General features: G+C 34.2%; 1 protein-coding gene across 1 annotated transcript in view; it reads right to left on the bottom strand.

The window, feature by feature from the left end:
* TTC6 (tetratricopeptide repeat domain 6) overlaps positions 1–26,128 on the bottom strand; it is a 170,893-nt gene that overhangs the window by 65,675 nt on the left and 79,090 nt on the right. Inside the window, exons 7-9 of the mRNA XM_045568276.1 lie at positions 21,126–21,273; positions 8,047–8,151; positions 691–786 (exon numbers count right to left, since the gene is read on the bottom strand). Coding sequence (XP_045424232.1) covers positions 691–786; positions 8,047–8,151; positions 21,126–21,273 — 349 coding nt within the window. The remainder of the gene's footprint in view (positions 1–690; positions 787–8,046; positions 8,152–21,125; positions 21,274–26,128) is intronic.

Raw genomic sequence — 26,128 nt, forward strand, 5'->3', positions numbered from 1 at the left:
CAGGGACATATTTAACCCAGCTAACTGACTAGGAGTTTGATTTGTCCCAGGGCAGTAAGACTCTCTACTATGTGGCACTCAGCACCCCAAGATACCATTAAGGGGTGTAGTGGGTTGAAGGCACAAGTGAGAGAAAAATAAAACCACTTCCTGTTTGTCCCCCATTAAGTTCAGGCCATTATTAAGTGAGTTATATAAATTTAATAGCTCTCTTCTTCCCTCAATCTCTATCTTCTCTCCCCAATTGTGTTTATTACTTGATAAGCTGACTTGGATGCACTGTAGTGATACTAAAATCATGAATATGCATCTAATCTCCATTTAGAACAATCGGTTTTACTCTGCTTCGTGGCCATAAACAGCTTCCCCATTTGATGAAAAGAATCATATATAAGTTCTTTTGATCATTTAAGACCTAGGCAAGAATGAGTGAAAAAACTGGAAATTTTAGAAAAGCTCACAGCAGAGGTCCTGTTATTGATTAATGAATAGCATCTTCTGAGTGTCATAAAAACAGCGTATTTGAGAAAAAGGAAATGTATCCTTAGCAAAGATACCATTGAATGGTCTGAGCCATTTCCCAGGATGAGGAAGCACCAAGAAATAATTTCTGGGATTACTAGAAATAATTTCTGAACCGTAAGCAGATACAGTAACCAAGCCACAATTAAGAACAAAAATTATACATACCTGATAAGCTGTTTTGCTATAATTACCTAAAGTAATGATACTTTCTTTGCTTGCAGATGAAAATTTCTCAGTTAAAAGTCTGCTTGCTTGGACACTCTGTGATAAAAAGATAATATTTTAAAATTATGTTTTAGAATGCTTTCAAAAGTCTGTGATGACTGTTACCTCATAGCACATTATCACCAAAGGGAAACATATGAAAGGTGAAAGGGGAAGAATTCTAGAAAACATTTACCAGAGACACATCCAAGTCTATCCACAGCCTTAGTATTCGGCCAAAACCTGCAATTTGGCTTCAGTATTGCCCTTTAGCCAAATGGGCACCCTTAATCTTTCGAGTGATCAATGATCCTGTTATCTCATACGTTAGCATTGAATCTATTCGGCATCTCAACATCAGGATTATGAACAAGACATATTATCTAGATTTCTTGTTAATACATGACTATTCATTTTTAAATATAAGCAAGCATTCTAAATGTAAATTGGAATGAAAATTTTTTTAAATGCTTTATACATTGAATTCTATCCATCAATGAAGCTACATATGTAAATTTATTGTTCTAAAAGTAAACAGCTGCAATAATTATGGTTATTATTAAATATTACTTCTCTATCTTGTAATCACCAATTTGGATATGCAGAAACTAGAAGACCTAAATTTGACAGCCTGGTGGATTCATGATTAATTAAATCAGGCTGTTGCTTTATTTGTTTGCTAAAATCCTCAGGTGTCAAACAACTAACATTACAAATTTTAAAAATATTTATTGAATAAAAAATCATATTTTAGAAGTATCATGTAATTATCACTGACAATGGAGACATCTATGGTGATTTAGAAATCATCAGCATTGAATTTTTGCCAAAAATCCTATCCTATGTTATATTTATATAAAGTAAGAGAATTATTATACATAGCAGAAAAGATACTTGGTCACTTTCATCATTATTCTTCAAAGACAAACTAAATGATATACAAGAGAGGTTGGAACTATTTTGTCCTATGCTTACATAACTTATTGAAATATGATAGAATAATTGGTATTACATATTTAAAAGGATGCTTTTAACAAGGACAAAACCTTAATACCATATTTTATAGATATCAAAACAACAGACTAACAGCAGATTGACAATAAGTGATTGCTTACTTTAAAAAGAGAACAAGGCTCATGTGTTAGAACCTCGGAACTTGCCGAAATATTGCCTAAAATAATATGCATTGAAAGGGCAGTTACAGTGTTGCTTACATGGTTCCACTGAAAAAAATCCTCCTACTCCACTCCAGGGATATTGCTGAAATTGGTACCATGCAATAAAAGCTTGGATGCAGATGAAAATGGAAACAATTTGTTACCTTAGAAGTTGACTATGACTTCTGCTTCTAATTATGGCATTATAGGCAATTCTGCTGAGGACAACTAAGAGAGCTATATGTAATAAGAAAAATAATCTTCAAAGCATGAAAGAGCTAACAAGATGAAGAGGTGATGAGCCAAAATCTAGAAAGAGAAAAAGACTTGGAAAGGCAAGCCCGGTATTCAAAGATGCTCCGGTTCTCAGAGTGTTTGCCAAAACAGCTGTAAATCTGAGTGGCAGATCTGGCAACTTCCCATTTAATGAATAGTTAATATATTTTCTTTTCCTTTTGATTTTTCTTAATAACATTTTCCTTTCTCTGGCTTCTTTTATGGTAAGAATACAGTGTATTAATATAATACATATAACATACAAAATATATGTTAATCTACTGTTCATGTTGTCAGTAAGTCTTCTGGTCAATAGTAGGCTATTAGTAGTTAAGTTTTGGGGGAGTCAAATTTATACATGGATTTTCAACTGTGCTAGGGGTCAGAGTCCCTAACCCCCATGTTGTCCAAGGGTCAACTGTACATATGATAAAACACAATAAACCCAAATAATTGTCAAGAATATAAGAAAAAGAAAAAATATATATAACAGGTGTGGAAACTAAAAAGAACAAAATTAAAGTAGATATAAATTTTAAATAGGTTCAACTAAAAAATTAAAAAATCACCCAAATGTATAGATTTGTTTTAATCTAATCACATGTTGTTTATAAAAGACATATCTAAAATATAAGACTCCAGGCCGGGCGCAGTGGCTCACGCCTGTAATCCTAGCACTCTGGGAGGCCGAGGCGGGTGGATCGCTCGAGGTCAGGAGTTCGAGACCAGCCTGAGCAAGAGTGAGACCCCGTCTCTACTAAAAAAAAAAATAGAAAGAAATTATCTGGCCAACTAAAAATATATATAGAAAAAATTAGCCGGGCATGGTGGCGCATGCCTGTAGTCCCAGCTACTCGGGAGGCTGAGGCAGTAGGATCCCTAAAGCCCAGGAGTTTAAGGTTGCTGTGAGCTAGGCTGACGCCACAGCACAGGCAACAAAGTGAGACTCTGTCTCTAAATAAATAAATAAACAAACAAATAAATAAATAAATAAATAGAAATAAAATAAAATAAAATATAAGACTCCAGAAAAGTTAAGTATAAGGGAACAAATATTTAAATAAAGTAAAACCGGCATCAATGTATTAATAGCAAAGATAGACTTTAAGGTAAAAGTGTTTACTAAAATAAAGAAGGTCATTTCATAATTGAAAGTTTCAGTTCACAAAGTTTATATTCTTAATTTGTATGCATCTAATAACATGGTTTCAAAATATATAAAGCAAAAATTGACAAAATGACAAGAAGACATAGAGAAATTTATACCACAGTGAAATATTTTAACACCCCACTGAGGTTGAACAAAGTGTCACTCTGCCTTCTTATTTCAGCTCTCCTGCTATAAACAAGGGTCCTTTTCCTGGACTATATAGTGTCACTTTTTCACATTTTTGTGCTTTTTGTTCATGATTTTGCTCTTTAAAGTGGCCCTAAAGCATAGTGTTGAAGTGCTGGCTAGTATTCCTAAATCAAAGAAGGCTGAGATATATCTTACAGAAAAAATAAATATGTTGAACAAGCTTCTCTCAGGCATGAGTTATAGTGCTTTTGGCCATGAGTTCAGTGGTAATGAATCAACAATATATATTAAATAAGGTGTCTTTAAATAGAAAAACTCACAAAACAAGGTTGCATATTGATCAGCTGATGAAAACCAGAGGCTCGCAGGACCCTAACCTACTTCCGCTTGGAGTGGCAGTTGAGTAGTCACTAATTCAGTGTTTGTGGTGACTTTATAGAACAGAACTACCAAAAACAGCAAGCATCAACTGTACATGTTTATTGTATCTGTCCCTCATACTAGAATATAAGCTCCATGACAAAATGTGTTTTGTCATTACTGCATCTCTAGCCTCTAGAACAGTGGCTTGCACATAGAGGTGATCAGTATGTATTTACATGATGAATGAATGAATAAACAAATGAAATGTAAAAATATTTAACTCTTCACTTTAAACAAGCCTATGATGTGCCAAGTGGTATGAAATAGAAGAATTACAGCATCTGACTACTTATTACCAATACTAGATGCTGCCTGTCAAATAATTAGAAAAATAGAATTTTATGCCAAGTCAAATTGGAATGTAACAGGTAGGGCAAAATATGTATGTATGTGTGTGTGCATATATATATGTGTGTGTGTATATATATATATACATATATATATATATACACACACACATATATATATGCACACACAAATATGAGAACTCCAGAAATTTACCACCCACAGACCTCTCCAGAAAGGATTTAGTCAAAAATATAATAAGCAAAACAAAAATGATTAGAAGAAAGGGAATGATGTAAGATAGAAGAAATAGTGGTAAGAAAATAAGTCAATAAAACATAGCTTAATCTGTGTAATTGTTGATGCATATGGTAAAAATTATAATCTATCAGGAATTAAAATATTTAATGGCTTCAAATGTGGCAGATGGCAGACAGGAGTAAAGTAAAATATTTTAAAGTCTTTGTCCTTTATGGAAGGAAGGATATAGATTCTTATTAATACTTGATGTGCTCAAATACATGCTAGATATTTTTTAAATAACCATGAAATGTAAAATCAAAATATATTATATTCAGACCACTGCATTGTACTTTTTAAAAAAAGGAACAACCAAAAAATATATGTTTAAGAAAAATAATAAAAGAAGAAAATAAAACAAAAGTCAGAGTTTAAAAAATGCAAGTAATCATGATACATATAAACAGGTTAAATTTGCTTTTAAAAAATCGTAGCACGCAGATCTTTCTATCTAAATAGCATTTCCCATTCATATGAACCAAGAGTCTTTGAAGAAAGATCTGATGCCAGTTCTGGTGAATAGAAAATGTCAGGTGAGCTTGAGCCATGTTTTTGTGCCAGAAAGTCCTGTTGGATCATTTTTCTCCTAGGAATTGGGAGTGAACAACCACCAGTACCAATTTTCTTTTGGACCACCATTCTAATAGGTTATTCCATAATCGCCAGTTCTCCCCAATTCTTCGTGCTAAAATTCCTACTTCTTTTCAGACAATTTTGCCTACTCTCAGTTCTATATATTCACACTTTACCATAAACAGAAACAGGAAAATACATGAACATACTTTGTAAACAAACATATACTTTAAAAAATATTGTACTCGTATTACAGACTCCCTAACTGGGTCAGTTCAAATAGAAGCAGATGCCACCAAAAAAGGATAAAAGGAGACAGGGCAACAGTAGGCAGGGGCCTTCAGGCCATGATGCAGATCTGACATCTGTGAAAGGAAATGAGAGAGTAAGGATTGTATAGGAAGAGCTTCAGATCATGCAGATCAGCCAGGCAGATGAGAGGTCCCTGAGCCAAACTTGCCCATGACAGTATTAATAATCCCACATCATACAGCAATGGGTCAGCTCTAGCAATCACCTTGTGATGAGTAACTAGCCGGGGACAGCCCTGAGGAAGCATGGCCTTGGAGTATGTGGCAGAGCTACAGGGCAACAGCTGGAGGCTGGCAGTCAAGTACGCTCTTCTGAGAAGATTTTCTTGAAAGAGATGTGAGTATAACATGTCCATGGATGCCACACCTATTTATGCAAATTAATATTCATCAGTCTAATTGGGAATTCACCAATCTAATTGGGAAGGGGGCAGAAAGGGAAAGAATATAAATGTATTTATTACCTACCACTGAACTGTACACTTAAAAATGGTAAAGATGGTAAATTATGTATGTATTAGGTCATTAAATATGAAATGTCTGATTTTGAATCAAAAGTGTAGTTTATTATATCTCAAACAAGAAGTAGTACAATTAAAGTATGCACCTAAGCTATCATTGACACAGTTTTGCCATCATAATAGTAGCTTGTTTATGCCAGCAGCGAAGAAGCTGGAGAAGAAGTGGCAATGAAATCGCCAAAGGCGTTTTCCAGTTTGTTGAGAATTGAATCTTTTTCCTTGCAAGAAGTGGTCCAAAGCCTGGAAGAAGTGGTAGTCAGTTGGTGCAAGGTCTGGTGAATACAGTGGATGACAGGGAGTTTCCAAGTCCTGCCTCTGTAATTTCAGCAGAGTTGTTTGTGCAACATGTGGTTGAGCATTGTCTTGTAAGAGGATTGACCTGTCTCCATTGACCAATCTCGGCTGCTCATCACAAGCATCCTCATGATTTCATCCAAATGGTTGCCGTAGACATCTTCTGCAATTGACTGCCCAGGTTTCATGAAGCTGTAGTGGACAATACCAGCACTCAACCACCAGACAGACACCATAGCTTTTTTTGATGAATATTTGGTTTTGGACTGTGTTTCAGCACTTCATCTTTACCCAACCATTGTGCTGAACACTTGCAACTGTCAAAAAGAATCCATTTTTCATCACACGTAACAATATGGTATAGAAATGGTTTGCCTTTATGTCGTGACAGCAAAGAAAGGTAAGCTTCAAGACAATTTCTCTTCTGAGGTTTGTTTAATTCATGCTCAATCCATCTATCCAGCTTCTTTACCTTGCCAATTTGTTTCAAATGGTCCAATATTGTTGGAATAGTAACATCAAACCTTGCTGCTAATTCACACCTAGGTTGAGATGGATTCACTTCCACTACAGCTTTCAGCTCATCATTATCCACCCTGGTCTCAGGTCACCCATGTGGCTCATTTTCAAGATTAAAATCACCAGGACAGAACTTCTCAAACATCTGCTTATGTTAATGAGAATTAAGAATAAAATTTAAACAAAATAATTCCAACAAATTAAAAAAATTTTAAATGCTTTCTCACATAAGTAGCGTATCAAAAAGAAAATGAAAATTACAATAAAAATAATTTAGAAAATAAACAAAGATACTATAAATAAAAATTTATGAAATAAAGTCAAAGTCTTACACAAAAGAAAACTCATAAGTTAAAAAGCACAAAAACCTGATTCCATCCCTGCCTTGGTTGCAAGGAAGCTAAGGGCTTCATGACCCTGTTTCAAGCAACAGCATATACAAACTGATTTCTTTGAATTAATCTTACCTCTGGCTTTATTACACTATTACTCTTGTTTTACTTTCCCCGTGATTTCTTTAACTTTTTGTTTTATACTTTTCTGATATGTGTGTTTTAGCAAGCTGCCTAAAATACTGTGCAAATGAAATAGTCCTACATACCACTAAAAGTATGCACAATGATGCTCATCACTGAATTACTGTAAGAGGAAAAACTAAGAAAGAAGAGGAAAAGAAGAAAGGAGGAGGAAGTAGAGGAAGAAGAATTTTTACAAATGAAAGAAAATGGACCAAAAAGTAGGCAGTAATTGTCTATGGGATAAGAACAATAGATGATTTTATTTTTCCTCTCTTAATTTTTCTTATTTTTAAAATAATCAGTATAAAATAAAATCAGAGTAAGCAAACATTCTTTAAGGGGAGAAAAAAGATTAATAATTACATTTGGGTAGTGTTAAACTTTTTAAACATTAAATTAACTAAAAATGCACTTTTAAAAGCAAATGAAAAATACCATGAAAATCCTCTAAACAACCCAAGTGGTTTTATATCTTGAATTCTCAGTCAAATAAAATATCCTTTCAAAAAGAAAACAATATTCTTCTTAACATGGATAAGTATAATATTTTAAAATGTATATAATATATAAAATTATAGTTATAGTTATAGGAATATATAAAATTATAATTTTATAGGCATATAGGTATATCTATACATATATACAATAATACATTATTAATTATTTAAATATATATACAAATAATTTCTATAGTGCCATCCAATCAATCCTAATTATGGCAATAGTTGCCTGACAATCTACATAACAGCTGTTCAGAAAAATTTAATGTCATAATCAATTAGACAATTTAATTATTAAATAATAATAACAAAAATAGAGAAAACTCATTCAGTATGTTACCTCATATTTTGGATATAGGGTTTTCTTCATGACAGATCCTGGAACAGAGAATTTAGGAGCGGTTGTATTCCAAAACAACTTTGTACATCCTGGATAAGCACACATCTTTGAAATTAAATAACAGAAAAGGTTATTAGAAATGGGAACCAACGGCCCCTAGGTTAAAAACCCAGCTCCTCTCAAAATCATTTTTAGTTGCTGAGAAGCGATTGGTTCCACAGCCTCTGAAAATCTCGGAAAGACAACTTTTCACACCCATCAGATTAGCAAAAATGTAAAGTAAGCAATACCAAGTGATGCCAAGGTTTGGGGGAAATTAATAGAACCACACTGGAGGCAAATTGCCCATTTCTAATAAAACAGAAAATGTACATGCCACATTCTCCAGCAATGTCACTTACAGCCATATATAGGCAAATTCTTATATACATGCATGGAGAGATATGTACAGGATATTCAGAGAGCATATAAAATAGCAAAAAACAAATCCCAATCTAAATGTCCATTAATAGAGAAACAAATAAATAAAATGTGGTATACTCATATACTTAAATACCAGGAAGCCATTAAAACACAAAAATTATGATCTAGAGATGGATCTTATAATCGTGGTATTGAGAATAAAATAAGCAAGTTTTAGAAAGATGCATACAAAATTGTTTCACTTATATAAATGTACCTAGAACATACAAAACTATATTATTTATTGTTTACAGTCATAAATACATCTAATAAAGTATAAACTCAGGGATTGGAAAGACCACAATTATAACAGTAACTGTCCTTGGGTAGGGAGGAAGAGAAATGGCATTAGGAAGAAGTATAAGAGGACTTAATTTAATGATTTTTAAAAGTTATTTTATTTTAAAAAGCTTGAAATGAGTATGACAAAATGTTAACATTTATGAATTCTTAAAAACATGTTCCCAGGTGTTTGCTAGTTTTCTTGTTTCTGTATTTCTTCGCTAAATAAAAATTAATCAGGCCTACGGGATTTTTTAGGAATGTGAAACTATTCCATATGATACTGGAATTGTGGCTATGTGATATTATGTATTTGTCAAACTCATTGAACTTTGCAGTACAGAGGGTGAATTTTAATGTAATGCAAATTTTATGTCTATGGCCATGCCACCCTGAATGTACCCTATCGTGTCTATAATACAAATTTTAAAATATCATCTAGGAAGTCAGGAGGAAGCCCAGGATGGAATGCAGAATGTAACAAAAATATCTAACTGCATTAAAATGTATGACACAACCTCAACCTCAGCAAAGTGGGTAGAGGGAAAAGTTGCCAGCCTTAGTAACTTTGGAAAGAGTGGGGTATATAAAACAAAAAGCAAAAGAAACTGTACATATAGCATTCTACTTTAGCTAAAAAAAAGTTTACCCCACAGGAATATGGATTAACAATTCTGATACTTCTATATATGTGTACTGGAATTGAAAAATTAAATAAATCAGTAGAGGCTGGTGAGAATAAGATTTGTCACTATTGGGGTGGGAGTTTAAAGATAAGCAAGGGAGGAAGCTAGAATGACCCATGGGGTAATAGATTAGAGTTGGGGACATCAGTATGACTCATGTTTAGCTTAATGCAGACACAGATGTTTACATATGGAAATACTTACCATTATGTGTATATATATAAGTTAGTGTACACATATATATCCCCTTGCTTTGTCAGCTGACCAGGCCTTAGAAGCAACAATGCACTCCTACTGCCCAGATTTTGGTTACAATATGGGAACCAGTGCTCCTTGTACAAATGGCTGATTCTAGGACTGGAGCAAGAAATATACAAGATGAGCCTGGAATCTCTTCTACTGCCAAAAATTAAGAAAGTGCTCCAAAAAAATCCCACAATGATGAGATATGTCAAAAGAGACATAGGAACCAACTGAAGGAGTTCCCAATGGCCAAAGCTCAAACAATTTTAGCAAAACTAATAATAATAATAATAAAGTCATAATGGATTATTAACTCAAAGCATAACATAAATATCCATGATTCATACTGATGTAAATAAATGACTGAATAAATAAATAAATGGGAAGAATAAACTACCTGTATGAAAGAATTCTAATTATTTTTTAGATACTCTATCCTCCCCACTTCTTAAGTGTCACTATGCATAATGACTTCCTTCTAAAGAGTACAACATGGAAAAGGGGAAAAAAAGAGAAACTTTACAATGAAGAAACCTGGTAAACACTACCTAGCCGGGTGATCAATACAACATGATGGAAATGGCAGTTTACCTCAGTGGTCTTCCTCCCAAAATCACAGAACCCAATCAAATCTGAAAAACACCAGGTAAATCCCAATTGGGAGACATTCTACAATATACCTGACCAGTATTCCTCAAAATTGTCAAAGTCATCAAAAACAAGGAAAGTCTGAGAAACTGTCACAATCAAGAGGAGCCTAAGGAGACATGACAACTAAATGCAATATGGTATCCTGGGTGGGATCCTGGGACAGAAAAAGGACATTACATAAAAACTAGGGAAATCTGAATGAAGTGTGGACCTTAGTTAATAATAATATATCCATATTGATTCATTAATTTTAGCAGATGTACCATACTACTGTAAGCCATTGTATAAATTTTCCAAGGGTGCCATAACAAATTACCAATGGATGGCTTAAAACAACAGAAATTTATTCTCTCACAATTCTGGAATCAAGCTGAAGGGAAGGCCATACTCCCTCTGAAGACTTTGGGGAAGCATTCTTCCTTGCCTCTTCCTGGCTTCTATTGGTTGCTGGCAATCCTTGGCATTTCTTGCCTTGCAGCTGCATCATTCTAATTTCTGCCTCCATCATTGCATGGGCTTCTTCCCTGTGTGTCTGTGTGTGTGTTCACATGGCATTCTCCGTGTGAATTCACAGGCATTCTTCCCTGTGTCTCTCTGTGTGTGTTCACATGGCATTTACGACGATACCAGTCATATCAGATATAAGGCCCACCTTGCATCCAGGATAATCTCATCACAAGATCCTTAACTTATTTACATCTACAAAGACCCTCTTTTCTAAATAAGGGTCATTCACATATACTTGGACTTGGACATATCTTTTGGGGAACACTATGCAACCCACTATTACTATGTTAACAACAGGGTAAACAGGGTGTGGGATATATGGCAAACCGCCATACTTTCTTTGCTAGTTTTCAGCAAGTCTAAAATTATTCTCAAAAGTAAATATCAATTATCAATAAAGTGATAATTTTTAAATAGTAAAAAGAAAAAATAATTTTTTTTTTTTGAGACAGAGTCTCACTTTGTTGCCCGGGCTAGAGTGAGTGCCGTGGCATCAGCCTAGCTCACAGCAACCTCAGACTCCTGGGCTTAAGCGATCCTACTGTCTCAGCCTCCCGAGTAGCTGGGACTACAGGCATGAGCCACCATGCCCGGCTAATTTTTTTTTGTATATATATTTTTAGTTGGCCAGATAATTTCTTTCTATTTTTTTTGGTAGAGACGGGGGTCTCACTCTTGCTCAGGCTGGTCTCGAACTCCTGACCTCGAGCAATCCACCCGCCTCGGCCTCCCAGAGCTAGGATTACAGGCGTGAGCCACCGCGCCCGGCCAGAAAAAATAATTTTAAAAAATAGTTGTAACCAAAAAAATTAGTCAGGTATCCACATAAACATCTTGAAGAAAATGTAGTAAGATTTTAAAATAATAGCTATTTGAATCCATTGTATTATTGGTAATTATGTTTTCTTTAATGCTTTTCTTGATTTTTAATTATATTTGATTAGACTATGCACTTTCCCAAAAAAGGTCTATCTTTCACCATAAAAATGAGCGCAAACGATTTTAAAGCATCAACTTGGAAGCATTACTTTAGTATTAACTATGAACCTGGAGTGTGGATGTTACACAGACTTTCTAGAGTAACATATAAACACACAAACCCAGTAAATAAAGATTCACAATAATAAGGTGACATTGAATCTGGAGCACTTTTATTTCTAGTCAGAAATATCTTCAAACTTGATCGCACGTTTCCTATTTGTCAACAGAGTACAGTATTTAGAGAAAGGTAGTTTTTACAGTTGCCAGGTAATTTATCTAACATAAAAATTCAAAATTAAGTTTTTGGTCTCACTTGTACTCTGTTTTGCTGGGCACACTGCATCATGTTACGTTACATAGACCTAAAGCCAGGAAGTCCTTGCTAAAAGATGAATAAACTCTTCCAAAATCAGCTGACAACTCTTCTTCCAAAGATCACCTAGAAATTAAGAGGATTTTAGGTATTCATATGATATGTCACATACAGTACAGTAATTCCTCCTGTATAGTAGACTTCCAGCAGCTGAAGCATCCAGAATGAAAGGATTGCCCTAAAAGTAAGCAAGATAGGCTTGCAAGCCTCTAAGTGGGAAGGGCAGGAAAGCTATCACTAAACAACAGTACTTTGCTCTCAAGGAAAAGTACAGATGCACCTTCAGGAAAGAATTTATCAAATTAAACTAGTAAAGAAAGACTAATGTTGGTATATTGGTTGCCCCAGAAATGCTCAGAACTTTCTAAGAATTCTAGGAAAATGATTAGAAGCAACAAGGTTGGTGGCTGCCAGAACCTGACAGAAGAATTGAGATTGCACAGCAAACTGAATTACTATGAAGTATCCCAGGTCAATTTAGTGTTTAACAGCATCTGCACAGCCCCTAAGGCCATGATGTATGTTACAACCCAATACAATAACTCTTGTTCATACTCACAGCTGAAAGTCAGAATTTTCTGTTCACTAAGGGGGAGAGACATGGAAATTACTTTTAGAGGCAAGTTAAATTTCATACAAATGCAACATAAAGTAGAAAGTCAGTTTTCAAAATGTGGTCTGAGACCCTGGGGAAGGTTATTTGCCTTTTTCATTGTGTTGACATTTGCACTGATAGTGAAAATCTATATATATGGTAAAACTGGTATGCCAAAGCATGAATCAAGACACCAGCATCTTAAAAATGCCTGCCAGATAGCAAGAAAAAATGTTAATTTTATTAAATCTCAACCTTTCAGTACACATCTTTTTAATATTCAATGTGATTAAATGAGAAGTACATACAAAACGCATCTGTGGTCATGGTGAAGTATGATGGTGTTTTTGAGGAAAAGCACGTGTGCTATATTGTTTGAGTTGTGAACTGAACTAGCCACCATTTTTATTTCAGAGGACAAACATCAAATGGTTATTGAGACTTGGGTATGTGGCAAGCATTTTGCTGAAAAAGAATGAAGCAAATTTGTCACTTCAAATAAAATACTTGAGACTATTTGTGCCAATGAAAAAATTTAAGCTTTTGAGCAAAAATTAGAATTCTGGAAAATTTGTGTCCCTCCCCATAAACTTTCCGTGTTCCCAAAGCTAAAGACTTTTCTGACAATATTAAAACTAAGTTATTTTAATATTGTATATGTAGTGAAATGTGTCAACATTTGAAAAGTTACATAATTCAATAAAAAATATTTTCCAAATAACAAATGCATGATGTTACAAAATCATGAATGGGTCAAAGAGCCACTTAAAGTACAAGATAAACCAATAGATTTCAATGTAATAAGGCATGAAAAAGTCTTCAATATGGTTTCATATTTCAGTTGCAACAAACTTTTTTTTAGTTGTACAAATTATCATGTAATATATTCTTTTACTAAGCTTAATTGGTTTTTTTACTTTTTTTTTCTGGTCTACTGACCACAATTTTTATATTAAGCTCTGTGAGATAATTATAAATTCATATGCAGCTTTAAGAAATAATACAAAGAGATCTCACCTACCCTTTACCCAGTTTACCCAAGAGGTAACATCTCGCAAAGCCACAGTACAATATCATAAACAAAATGCTGACATTGATACAGCCAAGATACAGGACATTTCCATCATCACAAAGATCCTTCACATTTCCTTTAAAGTCAGATTCATCCCACACCTCATCTTGAAACCATGGAAACCACTATTGTGTTCTCCATTTCTATAATTTTGTCATTTCAAGAATATTATATGATGAGATCATACAGTATGTAATCTTTTAGAATTGGCTTTTTCTAGCATAATTCTCTGAAGATTCATCATTGTTTTTCCATGTATCAATAGTTCATTCCTTTTTATCACTGAGTAGTATTCCATGGTATGGATGTACCATAGTGTTCTTAACCCACTGAAGGATATCCAGAGTGTTTCTATTTTGACTTTAATGAATAAAGCTGTTATAAAGTTTTACGTATAAGTTATATGTGATGAAAAATTTTTATTTCTTTAAGATATTAATAAATGTCCAGGCATGCAATTGCTGTGTCATACAGTAGTTGCATGTTTAGTTTGTTTTGTTTTCTTTTTTTTAACTGGCAAACTGATCTCCAGATGGCTGTACCATTTTACCTTCCCACCAAAAACATATGAGTGATGCAGTTTCTCCACATACTTACTAGCATTTGGTGTCATCACCATTTTATTTTACCAGTTCTATAGTGATAGCTCATTGTGGTTTTAATTTGTATCTCCCTAATAGCTAATGAACATCTTTTTATATGCTTATTTGCCATCTACATATTCTATTTGGTGAAATGTCTATTAATCTTTTTTGCCCATTTGTCAATTAGATTGTTTTTTGGTGCCACATTTTGAAAATTCATTATGTATTCCAGATACTAGTACTTTTCTGGATATGCGGTTTGCAAATATTTTCTCGAAGTATGTACCTGGTATTTAATCCTCTTAACAGGATCTTTTGCAGAGCAAAAGTTTTTAATTCTGATAAAGTCCAATTTATCAATTTTTCCTTTTATATATAGTGCTTTTAGTGTCAAGTCTACGAATGTTTTGCCTAGCCCTAAATCCCAAAGATCTTCTCCTATATTTTTCTATGATTTTCCTAGTTTACATGTAAATCATATAAGTATGTGAACTATTTTAAGTTAATTTTTTAAAATATATAAGACTTGGGGGGATTGTTTTGTTTTTTGAGCTTTTTTTGCATATGGATGTCCAATTGTTGTAGCAGAAATTGTTGAAATGTCTATCACTCTCCTATCTCCATCGAATTGTTTTTGCATATTTATCAAAAATCAGTTGTGCTTATCTGTGCACATTCATCTGTGGTTTTTCTACTCTGTTCCATTGATCTTTAAGTCTGTCTCTCCACCAAGACTATATAGTCTTGATTACTGTAGCTAATATAAAATGTCTTGAAGTTGGGTAAACTAATTCCTTCCATTTTATTCTTCCTATTCAAAATTGTTTTAGCTATTCTAGTTCCTTTCATTTTCAATATAAACTTTATAATGCTCTTTGTCTATAACTACCAAGAAAAATGTCTTGCTGAAAATTTGACAGGAATTGTGTTAAACCGGTATATCAATTTGGAGAGAAATGATATATTTACTATGTTGATTCTTTCAATACATGACCACAGAATCTCTCCATTTATTTAAGTCACTTTGAATTCTTTCATCAACATTTTGTAGTTTTCAGCATCCAAGTCCTATACATGTTTTGTTAGATTTAAAACTAATTATTTCAGTTTTTGAGCAATTGTAAATAATATTATAGTTTTAATTTTAGTATTCACATGTTCATTGATATATAGAAATACAATTGGGTTGTTTATGTTTATCTTGTATTCTGTGACTTTTTTGAGCTCAATTATTAATTTTGTGAGATGTTTCATATAAAGGTTCCTCTCAATCATCTGCAAATAATGGCAGTTGTATTGCTTCCTTTCTGGTCTGTATGCTTTTTTTGTTTTTCATTCTCTTGCCTTACTGCACTGCCTAGAATTTCCAGCACTGTGTTGAATAAAAGTGGTGAAAGGAAACAATCAGGCTTTCACTATTAACTATAAAGCTACCTGTAAGTTTTTGAAGATGCTCTATATCAAGTTCTCCTATTTTTCTGAGAATTTTTATCACGAAAATTCATGTTGAATTTTGTCAAATGGATTGATATGATCATGTTATTTTTTTCTTTATCTTATTAATACGATGGATTACAATGGTTGATTTTCAAATACTGAGCCACCCTCAAAACCCTAAAATAACCTCCTTAGGTCATGGTGGATAATTCTTTTTATGTATTTTCCAATTCTGTGTCCTAATATTTGTTGGGGATTTTTATGTCTAATATTCATAAGAGATTGCCTTAGTCTGTTTTGTGCTGCTATAACAGAATTCCTGAGACCAGATATTTTATAAAGAACAGAAATTCATTCTCTCATAGTTCTAGAGGCTGGCAAGTCCAAGGTCAAAGTGCTGATATCTGTTGAATGCCTTCTTACTGTATTCTCACAGTAAGAAGGTGGAAGAGCCAAGAGAGAAAAGGGAGACTGAATTCCATTTTATAATGGCATTAATCCCATCCATGAGCACCTAATCACCTGTTAAAGGTCTGATCTTTTAATATTGCTATAATGACAATTAGATTTCAACATGAGTTTTGGAGGGGACAAATATTCAAACCATAGCAGGGATATTGGTCTGTAAATTTTATTATTTTTTTACTGTCTTTGGTTTAGAAACCAGGATATTACTAGCTTCAAAAACTTAATTGGGGCCGGGCGCGGTGGCTCACGCCTGTAATCCTAGCACTCTGGGAGGCCAAGGTGGGTGGATTGTTTGAGCTCAGGAGTTTGAGACCAGCCTGAGCAAGAGCAAGACCTCGTCTCTACTAAAAATAGAAAGAAATTATATGGACATCTAAAATTAAATATAGAAAAAATTACCCGGGCATGGTGGTGCATGCCTGTAGTCCCAGCTACTCAGGAGGCTGAGGCAGAAGGATCACTTGAGCTCAGGAGTTTGAGGTTGCTGTGAGCTAGGCTGATGCCATGGCACTCTAGCCCAGGCAACAGAGTGAGACTCTGTCTCAAAAAAAAAACAAAACTTAATTGGGTAGGGTTCCCTCCTTTTTTATATTCTGGAGGAGAGTGTGTAGAATTCTTGTTAATTCTTCCTTAAATGTTGGTAGAATTCTCTCTGGGCCTGAAGATATTTGGAAGAATGGGAATCTTTTATAAATTAATATTAATAATTCAATTTCCTTAAGCATTAAAGGACTATTCAAATTATCTATTTCCTATTCAGTGAATTGTGATAGTTTGTGTTTTCTGAGGAATTGCTCCATTTCATCTAAGTTGTCAAATTTATGTGTATATAGAGTTGTTCATAGTATTCCCATATTATTCTTCTGATGTCTTCAGGGTCTGTAGTGATATCTTGTTTCATTTCTAGTATTGGTAACTTTTATCTTCTCTTTCTTTCCCTGTCAGTCTTGCTAGAGATCAACTTTATTAGTCTTTCAAAGACTTAACTTTTTCTTTCATTGATTTTCTTTATTACTTTTCTGTTTTCAATTTCATTGATTTCTTCCTTTTATTATTCCTTCCTTCTGCTTGCTTTGGTTTTATTTCACTCTTCTTTTTCTTAGTTCTTGAGGAAGAAGCTTAAATTATTGATTTGAGACTTTCTCTTTTCCATTATAAATATTTAATGCTACAAATTCTGCTTTAGCTGTGTCACACACATTTTTATGTGTTGTATTTTAATTTTCATTCAGTTCAATATATTTTTTAAATCCCTTGAAATTTCCCCTTTAACCCATAGATTATTTATAACTATATTGTTTAGATTTCAAGTGTTTGGAGGTTTTTCTGTTATCTTCCTGTTGTTGATTTGTACTTTGAATCTACTATGGATTTGCCCTATCCTGGAATATGTTTTATGGGAATTGAAAAGAATTTATATTTTGCTTTCATTGGGTACAGTGTTCTCTAAATTTCAACTAGATTCTGTTGGTGTATGGAATTACTGAATTATTCTACATCATTGCTGTTTTTCTGTCTAGGTGTTCTATCAATTATTGAGAGAGGAATGTTGAAGTTTCCAATTATATTTGTGGAATTGTCCATTTCTCCTTTCAGTGCCATTAGCTTTTGCATCACCTATTTTGCAGTTCTGTTGTTTGGTACATACACTTTTTAAGATTGATATGTCTTCTTGGTGTATTGACACTTGTATCATAATATAATTCCCCTCTCTGTATCTGATAACCTTCTTTGCTTGGAAGTCTACTTTATCTGATATTAATACAGCCACTCCCACTTTTCTTTAACATTTGCATTACATATATATATATATATATATATATATATAATATATATATATATATATATATTACCTTTTTACCTTTCAATCTGGCTAAATCATTATATTTTAAGTCTGTTTCTTGTAGGTTCAATGTAGTTGAGTCATATATTTTAATCCACTCTGCCACTTTCTGTCATTTAATTGCTATATTCAGACCATTTACATTTAAGTTAGGGCTTAAGTCTGCCATTGTATTTTCTGGTTTTTGTTTGCTCTGTCTGGTTTCTTTTGTTTCTCTGCTTTCGTTTTACTGCCTTCCTGTAGTTTATTTGAACATATGTTAGAATTCTACTTTTATTTATCTGTAGTGTTTTTGAGTATATCTCTTTGTATAGCTTTTTAATTTTTGCTCTAAACAACTAAATATAATTTATAACTTTTCAATAAATATAACTTATCACAGTCTACTGATGTCATCATTTTACCAGTTCAAGAGATAAGTAGAAACCTTACCTTTCTTTGTCTCTTTACCCTTCCCATTTTTAATGTAATTATCTTAACTATTTCCTCTACATACATTTACAACCACATCAGTGTGATAATTTTTTCTTCAATTCACAAACATAAGTTAGAAAACTCAAAAGGAGAAAGGAACCCTATTGTACTTACCCATATTTTTGCTTTAAATGTTCTTTGTTCCCTCTAGATATTCCAAGATTTCTTCTTTTATCATTTTCTTTCTGTTTAGAGAATTTTTCCTAGCCCTTCATTTAGAGTAAGTCTGCTGGGAACAAATTCTCTTAGTTTCCTTTTATCTGAGAATGTTGTGATTCCCATTCATTCCTGAAGGATATTTCTCTGGACATAGGATTCTGGGTTCACAGTTGTTTTCTTTCAGCACTTGAAAAATATTCTGGCCTCCATAGCTTCTGGAAGAATCTACTTCCATTCAAATTGTTTTTCCCCTCTAAGTAAACAGGTTATTTCTCTTTTATTGCTTTCAGGATTTTTATGTCTTTAGTTTTCAGAAGTTTAATTATTATGTGGTTTGGTGTGTATTTCTTTGGATTTTTCCTGTTTGGGAATTTACTCAGATTCCTGAATCTATAACTTTATGTCTTTCACCAAACAGGTGAAGTTTCCAGCCATTATTTATTCCATTACTTTTTCAGTCTCTCCCCCTTTTTGTTCTCTTTCTAGGATTGTGATAACACAAATGTCAGATCTTTTGTTATAGTCCCCTAGATCCCCAAGGCTCTGTTAATATTTTTTTCAGTCTGTTTCATCTTTGTTGTTCAGACTGAGTAAATTCTAATTGTTCTATTTCTAAGTTCACTGATTCTTTCTAGTCTCCTCCATTCTACTTTTGAGCCCAACCACTAAACTTTTTATTTGTTATTATATTTTCCAAGTCTAAAATTTTCATGTTTCTTCTTAGCATCATCTTTTTTTTACTGAGACTTTCTATTTCCTTTCTGAATCTTTTTGTTTGTTTTTTTAATTTGTTTAAAGTATGTTCACAATTGCTCACTGAAGCATTTTTTATGCTAGCAGCTTTAAAAATCTTTGTCAGATAATTCTAACATCTCTGTCATCTCAGCATTGGCATCTATTGATTGATTTTTATATTTAATTAGAGATTTTGCTACTTCTTGTTATAATTAGTGATTTTTAGTTAAAATCTGAATATTTGGGATATTATGCTATGAGACTCTGGATCTTATTTAAGCATTCTGTTTTAGCTGACACTCCACTAGACTTCCCCTGATACCATCCCCCAGTGTATCCCCCTGAGGGTTCAGGGGGAACACTGGGTCATTACTACTAGAAGGAGACTAAGCCCAGGATCCCCAGGTGGTCTCAACTGACAGCATGAAGGGAAAGTCTTACACCACTCTATTAAGATGAAAGCCCCCCAACTTACATACTCAGCCTTCTTTGACACCACCCTGGCAGAGGTATTGGAGTGCCTTATAATACCCTATCTAGGGTAGAAATCTAGGGCTTCCAGTAGGCCTTTACTAGTGGAGGTAGGGATGAGACCACAGTTTTACCTGTGGCGTTTAGCTGGCATAAAGTAACTATTTGTCTAAAATTCTGTCCTGCTAGCCTACCCCTTTCCTGATTCTTTGGCTACAAATAGCAGCCTTTTCTTGGGGCTTTCTTTTTCCTTCTTTACCTGTTGATGTTTCCAGATTACCACCTTTTTCAGCTTAAGCTTAGTATAAATGAAGCAAAGAGAAAACTCAGGGAACTAACTAACCACCATTTCATTCCTTGGGTCTCAAAGTTCCTAGCTAGTGTGCTTCCTTCTTTCCACCTTTCAGAGTCTTCTTATGTTGGTAATGTCTGGGGTTTCTAGTTATACTTAGCAGGAAGAATAGGGAAAAATGCTTCTACTCCATCTTTCCCAGAAGTACAAGTCTCACAACTAACTTTCAAGAAACTATGACCTGTTAAGTTAAAACACTTAATACACTAAAGTGTATTATCAAAGGAGAATATCCATAATTATGTTTTTAAAAGTCTATTAAAATAATTTAACTTTTCCAACTATAAATCTCTGTGAGGCCAGAATTTGTCTCATATATTTCAACCAAAACAAATTACCAAAAAATTGAATGCAGAAGCAGATATTAGAATCTACCTGTCATCTATTAAACCACACATTGAAGAGATTGGGAAAAAATAATCCTAGTTTTCTCACTAAATCTTTTGTTTTTAAAAATATAATTATTTTTCATAAAAATACATTATTTATATAGATATAAAGGACTTTATTACTGCTATTTTAATAAATAAATTATTAGCATGCTCTCAGTGTTAATTTCTAACATTGTAAGTGCCAATAGATAAAACTTACATAAATGATTATTGAAGTCTTCAATAATTTTCAACTGTGAAAAAAGTGTCCTAAAATCAAAAAGTTTTACAACTTATGAGGTACAGAAGATTAATATTAAAGAAGGTTCTTACTTCCTCTCCCAAAACTTGCAAGTGTGGTGGTTTGTGAGCTTGTTGTCTAGTTCTTTGTACCAGGTATTCAGGTGGTATCCCTGGTGGTATTGGAGGAACATGAACATATTCTTGCTTGTTAGACACAACAGGAATTCCATGCAGTATTCTACAATGTAATAAAAACAATTAAGTTTGTTTTTGAAGTCATTGGTAAAGCAAAAGATGTTTCCCCTCATTGCATATCTCTGCTGAAATAAATACATTAATATTTCACATCTGCACTAAACAGAGGTTGTGTAGGAATCAAATAAAAACAAAAAATAAGAAATAATTCAAAAATAACTCATGTTTGGTTATGAACACATTTTATTAGTAACTCTTATCAATATTGGAATAATAAATTCACCCTATGAAAGCCTAATTACAAAAGAGGTTCGTTCTCTGAAAAGATAAATGTAATTGATAGACCTCTTGCTAGATCAACCAGGAATAGAAGAGAAAAGACCCAAATAACCTCAATCAGAAATTTAAAAGGAAATATTACAATTGACCCACAGAAATACAAAATATCTTATGTGAATGCTATAAAAATTTCTACCCACATAAACTCAAAAATGTAGAGAAAATGGACAAATTCCTAGAAACACACAGTCTCCCAAGACTCAATCAGGAAGAAATAGAACTCCTGAACAGACCAATAATGAGCAACGAGAAGCAGTAATAAAAATGTTTCCAACAAAAAAAAAGCCCTGGACCAGATGGATTCACAGCTGAATTTTATCAGACCTGCAAAGAAGATCTGGTACCTATACTGCAGAAATTATTCAATAACATCAAGAAGGAGCGAATCTTCCCTAACTCATTCTATAAAGCCAGTATCACCTTGACAGCAAAGCAAGGAAAGGACACAACAAAAAAAGAAAACTATAAACCAATATGCCTTATGAATATAGATATAAAAATCCTCAGTAAAATACTAGCAAACTAAATTCAACAGCTTATCAAAAAAATAATCCACCATGACGATATGGGTTCATCCCAGGGATGCAAGGATGCTTCAAAATATGTTAATCAATAAATGTGATTCACCACATAAACAGAAACAAAAACAAAGACCATATGATCATCTCAACAGATGCAGAAAAAGCATTTGAAACAACCCTCAACAAACTAGGCATAGATGGAACGTACCTCAAAATAACAAAAGCCATACATGACAAACCCATAGCCAACATCATACTGCATAGAGAAAAGTTGAAAGCATTCCCCCTAAAAATTTGAGTAAGACAAGGGTGTCCACTGTCACCACTTCTATTCAACATAGTACTGGAAGTCCTAGCCAGAGCAAACAGGTAAGAGAAGGAAATAAACAGCATCCAAATTGGGAAAGAAGAGGTCAAACTAACCATGTATACTGAGGATATGATCTTGTATCTAGAAAACATAAAGACTCCACCAAAAGACTCCTAGAATTGAGAAATAAATTCAGCAAAGTCTCAGGTTACAAAATCAATGTATACAAATCAGTAGCATTTCTAGATACTAACAACAGTCAAGCAGAGAGTCAAATCAGAGACTGAATTCCATTCACAATAGCTACAAAGAAAATAAAATACCTAGAAATATACTTAACAAAGGAGATTTAAGACTTTTATAAGGAGAACTACAAAACACTGATGAAAGACATCACAGATGACACAAACAAATGGAAAAACATCCACTGCTCATGGGTTGGTAGAATCAACATCACTAAAATGTCTATACTGCCCAAAGCAATTTACAGATTCAAAGCAATTCCCATCAAAATACCAACATCATATTTCACATATCTAGAAAAAGTAATTCTACACTTCGTTTGGAACCAAAAAAGAGCCAGAATAGCCAAATCAATCTTAAGCAAAAGACCAAATCTGGAGACATCACAATACCAGACTTCAAATCATACTACAAGGCTATAGTAACCCAAACAGTATGGTACTGGTATAAAAGTAGAGACATAGACCAATGGAACAGAATAGAGAACCCAGAAATAAAACCATTTACCTACAAGAAACTGATGTTGACAAAGCAGACAACAACATACACTGGGGAAAAGAAGCCCTATTCAATAAATGGTGCCGGGAAAATTGGACAGCCCCATGCAGAATAATGAAACAGGACCCCTATCTTACTACATACAAAAATTAATTCAAGATGGATTAAAGACTTAAATGAAAGGCATGAAACCATAAGAACTCTAGAAAAAAATGTAGGAAAAACTCTTCTATATCAGCCTAGGCAAAGAATTTTATGACTAAAATCCCAAAGGCAAATACAGCAACAACAAAAATAAATAAATGGGACTTACTTAAATTAAAAAGCTTCTGTGCAGCAAAGGAAATAATCAACAGAGTAAATAGACAACCTACAGAGTGGGAGAAAATATTCACAAACTATACATCCAACAAACCACTGATATCTAGAATCTACAAAGAACTCAAACAAATCAGCAAGAAAAAAACAAACAAACCCATCAGAAAGCTGTCAAAAAACATGAATAGAAGCTTTCAAAAGAGGATAGACAAATGGCCAACAAACATATGAAAAAAGTGCTCAACATCACTAATCATCAGGGAAATGAAAAGTAAAGCAACAAAAAGATACCACCTTACTCCTATCAGAATGGCTATTATTAAAAAGTCCAAAAACAACAAATGCTGGCATGGATGCAGAGAGAAAGGAACACTTATACACTGTTGGTGGGACTGCAAATTAGTGCAACCTCTATAGAAAACAGTATGGAGATTCCTCAAAGAAAGAAATGTAGACCTCCAATTCGATCCAGTAATCCCACTGCTGGTATCTACCCCAAGGAAATGAAGTCATTTAAAATCAAAAAGACACCTACACTCAAATCTTTATCACAGCACAATTCACAATTGCAAAGATATGGAATCAACCAACATGCCTCTGAATTCATGTGTGGAAAAAGAAAACGTGGTGTGTGCGTGTGTGTATCCATAGCCCATGGAGTACTACTCAGCCATGAAAAGGAATGAACTAACATCATTTGCAGCAATGTGGATGGAAATAGGGACAATTATCCTACGTAACTTATCTCAGGAATGGAAAACCAAACACCAATGTTCTCACTAATAAGTAGGAGCTAACAGATGGGTACACATGGGCACAAAGTGATATAAAGGACATGAGAAACCAAGAAGGGGGGGGAGGGTGCATGTGGGATTAAAAATTTACCCGTTGGGTACAATGAATGCTGTTCTGGTGATGGGCATACTAAAAGCCCTGACTTAAGCATTATACAAGATACCCATGTCATAAAAACACTGGTACCCCTTTAAAATAAATAAATAAATAAATAAATATAAACAAACAAACAAGAAAATGACTAACGATGAGGGCAAGGCCTTTAGATCTCAAGTCCTCCACAAGACCTTTACAAATTCCCCTTTACCTAGCCAAAATTCATCTTTGCCTCCCTAGTTTTCCTATTGCATTTGATTTGCTCTTTCATTATAGAATATATCTCATTTTATTCTGTATATCTTTTTCACAGTAGCTCATAGGCTGGTTTGCGGGGGGGGGGGGCGGGGGGACAGGAAGTGATACTCATTTATTTTCTTTCTCCGAAGGACTTGAATGTATAGTAATAGGTACTGAATAAATACTGTTGAATTTTGGCTGAGTAAGAGAAATCTCACAGCCAAAGTCAGCCTCAGACCCTGTCCTGGGGAACTGAGCATCATGGGTCAGCATGAGATTCCGCAGTGGTTCCCAAAGTGTGTTCCTTTTCCAGCAGCATTAGCATCACATAAGAAATTGTTAGGAATAAAAATTATTGAGCCTCATCACAGACCTAATGAATCAGAAACTCAGAGGATGAGGCCCAGCCATCTGTGTTTTAAACAGCTCTGAAGGTTAAAGATGGTTCTGATTCACTCTGAAGACCAGGAACAACTGATGTACTGCAATCTTTCCTGAAACAGCCTGATGATAAGAATATCCCAAGATGCTTCTAGATGGGCTTCCCAGACCTCACCTTTGGAGATTCTAATTCAATAGGTTTGGGATAGAGCCCGGGAATTGATATACTTGTTAAACATCCCACATGGCCCTTATCCTCAGGAAAGTCTAAAAATCGCTGAAATAGTGGGAAAAGCAAGTCTTTGGAATGAGGTTGAAAACCAGGATTTTGGCCCCGTGCTGTGCTTTGCTGTGCAGGTCACTTTTCCTTTCTAAGTCTCAGTTAGTATTCTCATCTATGAATGGCAATAGTGATGGAGTCTTTGGAGTCTAATGCTTAGAAATAATGTATGTGAAGAAGTTTACACACAGTACATGCTAAGTAAGTGGTTGATATTACAATCATTATTGTTCCTATCATGGATGGTGTAAATGAAGGAAATGAGCTCATCTCTCTCAGAGTGAAAGTTAAACCTCTTTCCAGGTCAATATCAGTCTCCTATGGGGCCAGAGATATAAAACATATTTCTTATTATAGGTTGCTATTAAAGAAGTTTGGAAAACTTTTGCTCTAAGCTGTGAGTACTCTTAAAACATCTCTGCACATATCTTCTATGAGCTACATAAAAGCGACTGTGAGCTACATCTTGTGAAGCTTGGAGAAGGGTTCTCCCTCCAGCAACCCTCTCCCACCTTGGCATGACCCTAACAGAGAATTTCCCGCCTCACAGTTTTACTACAATATCTCTTTCTTACAAATTTATCTTGCTCCTTGGTGTACAAAAGCCTGAAAGGCTTCACAGGATGGAGCTCATAGTCACTTTTAAGTAACTCATGGAAGATGTGTACAGGGAAATATTTAGAGTGGTCTCATACAAAAGTTTCACCAAAGTAATTCTTACATGCGATGGTGTGTTCTAGTCTAGATATCATTTTTTAAAATGCTTGTAGCAAACCACTGAACTGATTTCACAACCGGTTCACTGGGTCACAATTCACAATTTGGAAAATGTTAACTTTCAAAGAATGTTGTTTAAAAAGCAGACTCCTAGGTCTGG

The sequence above is a fragment of the Lemur catta genome, chromosome 1 (assembly GCF_020740605.2).
Source record: "Lemur catta isolate mLemCat1 chromosome 1, mLemCat1.pri, whole genome shotgun sequence".
NCBI classification, from domain to species: domain Eukaryota; kingdom Metazoa; phylum Chordata; class Mammalia; order Primates; family Lemuridae; genus Lemur; species Lemur catta.